Raw genomic sequence first — 7,463 nt, 5'->3', positions numbered from 1 at the left:
AGCTAATTCCTCTAAAAATCTCTATTTTATCACTACTATAGGTTAGAGGGAAGGTATCTATATATCTTCTCTTAACTTATTAAAAGCTAAGTAACCTAGTGGCAATAGAACTCTATAGAATTAATTAATCCCTAATATAGAGTGAAAACTCTATATAACCACTTTATTAGGGTTAGGAGATCTTGTGTTATTAGTGAGCAGGCACCTTAGTGCTCTGCCAAGGTGATCCCACTCATGGCCACATAGGAGTTCATGATATCACTCGCTCATGATATCATAATAGTGTTAAGCCTAACTAGGCAGACACCTCTAATATTATTTATAATAGTAAGCTTCATGTAAAAATAATTATTTAGGCTGATATTATTCTTATATTCTTAAATAATAAGCTTTATAATAAAATTCATATATATCAATTGATTAGCTTTAAAAAAGATAAACTAAAGATATTAGTTTATAAACTTTAATAATCCTTATATTAATTAATATTATCAATATAGATGTAATATAATATCTTACTATTATTTATATAATAAAGCTATACTTATATATTATTAAATATATATAGAAATAATTTTAAGGTAATCTATGGGCATTAATATAAAGCTATCTATAGTCTAGATCAATTTGAGGCCTAATTTAATATTCAAAATTAATTTATAAATATTTTCACTTTAGGAACTTTAGTATTTTAAAATTTTAAATAGTTTATATTAAATAAATATTTATTTTAAAATGATATTATTTCTTTTAAATACTTTATTCAATAATAAGCTTGATTAATTAACTAATATTACACAATATAATAAGCTCTATAATACCAGAATACCCATCTTATGTCTAACACACCGTACTTGTCAAGTAATTATACGGGGTGGCCAGGCCACATTACATGGACATCCAATATTTCTAGACTAGGATCTTTAGTGAAATAGAAAAGGTGATAGTAGTCACCTCCACAGAGCAGCATTGATGCCAAGCTTAAGGGGGTAATCTAGCCATGAGTGCCCCTAGGTTCCTGGGGTTTGGCTCATCCACCTTTGAACCAGTAGCAGCTTTTTAGGAACATTATTCCTCCACTCTATAAACCGCTCACTGTATTAACATGGAAAAAATATATCATAAGTCTTGAACCTTGCCTCTCAGAAAGACCATGAAAACCGGTCTTTTCCTCGAACCAGCCATGATGATAGAATACCAGTAAAGTTATTCCTCATATATATCCATCATAACATAAACAACCAAGTGGGCATCTTTTTGCAGATTATATTTTGGCCTCCCGCGCTATCATTTTACTTCTAATAGTACTTATAAACATATTAATGAAGCAGTGAACCGATAAGCCGCAATTGATTCGTTTTCAGCCAGACTTGAGCTTCTATATCATACTCGAAACCCACATATCCCTCCTTGCGGACATGAGTCTGGATCGCGAAGATCAAGTCGGCGAGGAGAAGCCAGACAGTCTACACAAAACAACACTACCCATGATCTCTCATTTGTCCTCAACACCGACTAATACGGTAGAGGTATTATCTCCATAGCTGCTGGATGAAAGAAGACTGTTCACTCCGGCTTTTTTACTGAAATCCCTATTAATCAATCCAACAACTAGGCCTCACCGTCCTTCCTGACCACAGCCAAAATCAACCTCACCGAACCTGTTTTTGCAGCATTTATTGCCGGCGGTGTCGCGGGTGCTGTTTCTAGGACAATAGTGTCCCCTCTTGAGCGGCTCAAAATACTTTTTCAGGTTCAAGGCGTTGGCCGAGAGGAATACAAGTTATCGATATGGAAAGCTCTGTTGAAGATGAAAAAAGAAGAAGGATGGAGAGGTTTTATGAGAGGCAATGGCACGAATTGCATTCGCATTATCCCATACTCCGCTGTGCAATTTGGAAGCTATAATATATTTAAGAAGGTGAGTTCGTTCGTAGAAATCGAAGCCTGGCTATAGTTGCTCATGCTGCAAATCTTTTCTATATTTCATGGACTGATAATGTTCGAAGTTTGCAGAGCCTCACCCCCATGCCGATTTATCACCGGTGCAGCGTCTCGTTTGTGGAGGTCTAGCGGGAATTACATCAGTCACCATCACATATCCGCTCGACATTGTCCGAACGCGCCTGTCAATTCAGTCGGCGTCATTCGCGGCGCTTGGCAAGAGGGGCGCAAATGAGAAGTTGCCAGGCATGTTTGCCACCATGGCATTGATGTACCGGGACGAAGGAGGGTTTATCGCCTTATATCGTGGTATTGTCCCTACGGTTGCAGGGGTTGCTCCCTATGTCAGTAGGCTATGATCCCTTTTTCCCCCCTCTTGTTGCTAACTTGTCAAGGTGGGGCTTAACTTCATGACCTACGAGTCCATTCGACGATATTTGACTCCAGAAGGAGACAAAAGCCCTGGGCCACTTCGTAAATTGTTAGCAGGTGCTATTTCTGGTGCGGTCGCCCAGACCTGCACCTATCCATTGTAGGCCATCTCTCAACCAGTCGCCCAGTCATATCCTTCATACCAGCCTTACTGATCATGATACAGTGATGTTCTGCGACGTCGATTTCAAATAAACACAATGTCTGGAATTGGTTACAAGTATACTTCGATATGGGATGCCATCAGAGTCATTGTAACAGAAGAAGGTTTGCGAGGTCTTTACAAAGGAATTGTCCCTAATTTATTGAAAGTTGCTCCGAGTATGGCCAGCAGCTGGCTGAGCTTCGAGCTGACTCGAGATTTTATTGTTGGGTTAGGGAATGATCAACATCTCACATGATCAAAGTCGACAGTCACAAGACATCATCTAATAGAATCCTCAATCATGTCAAACTGTATCCTCTCATCGATGCTCGAAATCCTATCTTCATGTTTCATCAATGATGTTTATATCGATCAGAATTGCGCATCTGAATGCCATGAGGACATCATCGAAGTCATCTCAATTACTATCCGTCACACAATACTGTAGGAGTTGATCTGATCAGCAAGGGATGAAGCCTCGTCAGGATAGCTGATTGGTTGGGCTGAGGAGACTTGATAGCGGACACTAAGAACATTTATTAGGCAAGATGTTAAGTTGAGAATTATTTATCACTATGACTTACCGTTGCTGGTCCCCAAAATGGTCAATTTTGGCTTTGCATCGAAAGTTCCATGTACGACAGTTTGCCTGGTAAAATAGCTCGCTTGCTTTTTTCTCATCGTTCTGGCAGATGTCCATCAACTGATCTGCTGTCGTTCCCATAATTGACCTCCCCACATCATCAAAACAACTCAGCCAAAGTTGACCTGTATGATCACTGACATTAAGTAGCATGATATAGCGATATTGTGGTCGCGGGTATGTTTTATCGCATCTTTCACAGCGCCACTGGCCTGGATCAATTTCGGTAACTTTCTTGTTACATCTGTCAGAGAGACAGGCAGGGTAACAGACATTATCCTGTTTAATATAGATCACTGTTGCCTTTAACGAGAAGAAAACAGGCTCTTCAGACATTCCAAGCTGCTCCTCTCGGACCTGCGCAATTGTCTTGAGATGATCTGTCTTGAACGAAGGGCCAGTTGCGTTTGAGGAGCTGACATGAGACTGAAAATCTTCTGTTCTTCCTTGAGCATCAAACCAGCCCTTGAGCCTGTGAGCCTCTTCAATATCAGGATCAATAGTCATTGATCCTGAGCTAAGTAGACTAAGGCTCCTACCTCCGAAGTCGGACACCTTGACCCCCTTGAACGCAATCACAGATTCAGGAAGTACATTGAAAGCTGTTGCTGTGGTACCCCACACTGTTAATCGCACGGAGAAGCCGGTGGCGTCGACCAAAGTAAGCTCGCGCTTATCATATGACTTGCTCGTTGTCTTTGACACAGTTTGGGACATTTCCCCAACCTCCTTGAGGATGCCTATGACGTCAATGGTGGTATCCTTCTCTACGGACTGCAAATCGCCTATGACAGTGAAGTTGAACCGAACTTGGGGAACATCACTCTGCTCTTCTGCCTGTTAGACAGTTTAGTGAACACGATATCAACAGTTCTGATGTGGATGGTTTGATCATACCTTTTCAACAAGGGTGTCCTTTTCAAATGTTAATTCATAGTCGTTGTTCAAATTTGTGAATTGCTTCTTCGCTATTTGCACCCGACAAGGACTTGATATGTAATAGACACATCCTTCTTGAAACAGATCGTAAAGCAAGTCGCATTGGTCATTGAAACCGGTTGCACGAATCTCACCGCTATCATCCAGTAGATTGACACTGAACAGCTTTCCTTCTCCATTCCTATTATGCCACGTTTTGATCTGCGACTTGTTGGTGCAGCGCGCTTTGATTGTCCACTTGTTGGAATATGGCGAGATAGCTTCTATCGGATAGATTGTTGCGTGGGCAGAGCTTTTGCTAGATCTGGCTGCATGTTCTCGGTTCATCGACTGGGCCTGTGCATGTGGTAAATTGGGAGCATAAAAGCCGTTTCCAGAATTCGCTGCGAACTGATGCTTTTCATCTTCTTCAATCTTGTTTTCAAGTGGCTTAGGCTCGCCAATCTTCTCACACTCACCCAAGTCACCAAGAACATCAAGATCTAAAATAATGAGAATCCTGGAGGTCAGCTATGAGAAACTCGCTGGTCAGCTAGAAATAAAACTCACTTTTTCCCTTTGACAGAGTTGGCTTGGAAAGATTTAAGCCTGACAAAGCAGCCTTTCCGAAGCGATCCATCAGTCACGAAATGGTTGGCTTCTTTATTTTATAAAATTTGGTTTAGTTTAAATATCAGTTTACTTTCAAGTACCATCAGCATATATTTGTATATCCAACTTACGGGTAGCCAGCATAGTTTGGACATAATTAGAAATATCACTAAATACAGCACGGTAGCGCTCTGGATGATTCGGTTGAGGTGGTAGAGGTTTTATCTGAACACACTGAACAATAGGCTCAAGGACGGTAGTTTGGGTGTTATCAAAGATCGCCCTGCAAGGAACTTCATCAGTATATATATCATGAAGATATAGTAATCATGATCAGTGTGAATAGGAACCAGGCTAGGGTTTATCACTATAAAACCATACCTCAGAGCACCGACTGACACATGGGAAGCTGGGTCAGTCATATTTCACGTAAGTGTTTATTTAAGGGCAAATGTTATGAAAGATAAGACTCCTAGGGTAGGGGGGATTTATTTGAATGTTGATACTGGATAGTTGTATAGAGAAATATTTTGCAGGCTTGACGCGCTACGCGTGGTTGCAGGTAATAATAATCCACACTAGGTTTAGTGTGCAGCTTGCTTAGTAAGATGTATAAACACCTATGATTTGGCAATGAGCTGCCCACCCCCTATAAGCCGCCCATATCTCACTAATGCTTTGATATATCCCTAATATTAATGAATTTACATTAATTTAACCAGTACTATACTTAAAATTCACTTATTGATTAAAAAGAGTAATAAGGATAGTTTTTATAATTATTAATATTGTTAAAAGTAATAAATTATATCTATTTATAACCCTATATATATCTTTAAAGTCTCCTAATTAACTCTTTATAAATATCTTAAAGGCTATATTTTTTTAATTAAAAGCTTATTTTAATGATTATATGTTAAGTCTAAAAATAGAATATCCTTATTAATTATATAATATTATATAATAATTATAGGCTTCTGTTGTCATAGTGATGGTGAGGTGAGCTGGCTGTCTAGATGCCTTAGGCAGGCTATAGTAAATAAGGATATTATTCTTATTTTAATTTTAGTATAGAAAAGAGGAGAGAGATATTAAATATATCTTATAATATATCTCTTTCTCCTCTTCTTTTTTCTCTCTTTATTTTAATATTCTAATATTAAAGTTATTAATTAATTAATTATCTATTTAAGGCTATTATATAATATTTTAACTAATTAATCTTAATTTATATATAATTAATAATAGTTAAATAATACTTTAATTACTTAATAATTCTATTATTATATTTAACTACTAGATTATATTAATAATATAAATATAATAAGATTAAATAATAATCTTTAAATATTATCTAAATATTATAAGACCCATAATAAAAACAAGGATATAATAATTAGGGAATAGTTTTTTAGCCTTTATATTAATAATTTAAATATATTATAAAATATAATATTATATTTAATAATAATAAATAATTAATAATTAATAAATAAGAAGCTTTATATTAAAGTTAGGTCTATATCAGCCCTAAAGAATAATAAATAATTTAAAAAGATCTAATTATAACTAAAGAAAGTATAAACTAGAGTAATAAAATCTTTAACCTTTATAATCTCTATAGACTTAATGTAAGGTTCGCCGCCAATGAATAGTCACATGATAGAAAACTCTCCCTCTCTGAGTTCCTGTAAAGCTAGAGGAACTCAGCGACAATCTCACTGTGAAGATAGGATATACTATTCGCGAATACTATTACATTGCCTCTTTCACGCTAGACTCATTACTATTGTGATATTTAAAAGCTAATGGTCTCTAAGAAATCTCTATTCTATTGCTACTATAGGTTAGAGGGAAGGTATCTATATATCTCCCCTTAGCTTATTAAAAGCTAAGCAACCTAGTAGTAATAGAACTCTATAGAATTAATTAATCCCTAATATAGAGTAAAAACTCTATATAACTGCTCTACTAGGGTTAAGAGATTTTATATTATTAGTGAGTAGGCACCCTAGTGTTTCACTAAGGTGATCCTACTTATAGCTGTGTAGGAGTTTATAATATTACTTACTTATAATATTATATTCTCCCCTACTTAACTAGAACTTTATCCGCAAAGTCCTAATCCTCCCTCTAAGATCTTATTAAGATAAATTAGCTATTAATAGGTGATTTGCTGGTTCTATTTAATAAGGGCCTAAAATTAGTAAATAAAGACTTATTCTTTAATTACTTTATTAATCACTTACTAATTAATAAGGGGTTACCTAATCCTAGGTGAGGGTGCGGGGTATATCTATAATCACTATTACTAGATGACCTAGTAACCTTTTTATTTATGATAAAGGGTATATCTCCTTACTTATTTAGTGGCGATTCTTTCTTTACTCCCCCTCTTATTATTATTATTTTTTATAACTATCCCCTGCTAATGGCTTTTAATAGTAAATTTAAGGACTTTAAGTCTCTTATCTAGTGCTCTTATTATAGGTCTAATTATTCTTATTATTTATTAAAGGCTAAGTATCTAGTACCTCCTAGGACTCCTTTACTATCTACTAAGGAGTCTCCCCCTTAGCCTCTATTAGGCTCTTATTATTTAAAGTAGATTACAGATTATAGTGGTCTAGCGCCTATTACTTATTATAAGTTTATTAATCTAGGGGGTTAAGATATAGCTAATAGTAATAAAAACTAAACTTTCTTTAGAGGCGCATATAACCTTCTTTAATAATTATAAGCTTATTTATTTATTCCCTACTATTTATG

General features: G+C 36.2%; 2 protein-coding genes across 2 annotated transcripts; one reads left to right on the top strand and one right to left on the bottom strand.

Moving 5' to 3' along the window:
- Nucleotides 1-1,181: 1,181 nt before the first annotated feature.
- On the top strand, nt 1,182-2,777 carry ASPZODRAFT_105920 (hypothetical protein; the record flags this gene model as incomplete). Its single annotated transcript, XM_022720923.1, has 6 exons — nt 1,182-1,245; nt 1,332-1,529; nt 1,616-1,921; nt 2,010-2,288; nt 2,340-2,476; nt 2,543-2,777. The coding sequence occupies exons 2-6, from the start codon at nt 1,419-1,421 to the stop codon at nt 2,775-2,777; spliced, it is 1,068 nt and encodes a 355-aa protein (XP_022576534.1). The 5' UTR covers nt 1,182-1,245; nt 1,332-1,418.
- Nucleotides 2,778-2,932: 155 nt separating this feature from the next.
- ASPZODRAFT_126218 (hypothetical protein) lies at nt 2,933-5,116 on the bottom strand (the record flags this gene model as incomplete). Its single annotated transcript, XM_022721466.1, has 6 exons — nt 2,933-3,047; nt 3,106-4,001; nt 4,062-4,602; nt 4,653-4,743; nt 4,826-4,977; nt 5,076-5,116. 6 exons carry the CDS (start codon nt 5,114-5,116, stop codon nt 2,954-2,956), a joined length of 1,815 nt encoding a protein of 604 aa, XP_022576533.1. The 3' UTR covers nt 2,933-2,953.
- Between the last annotated feature and the right edge of the window lie 2,347 nt (nt 5,117-7,463).

Source organism: Penicilliopsis zonata (genome assembly GCF_001890105.1).
Source record: "Penicilliopsis zonata CBS 506.65 unplaced genomic scaffold ASPZOscaffold_51, whole genome shotgun sequence".
Classification (NCBI taxonomy): Eukaryota; Fungi; Ascomycota; class Eurotiomycetes; order Eurotiales; family Aspergillaceae; genus Penicilliopsis; species Penicilliopsis zonata.
The sequence above is the reverse complement of the archived record's forward strand: the minus strand, read 5'-3'. Positions and strand labels throughout refer to the sequence as shown.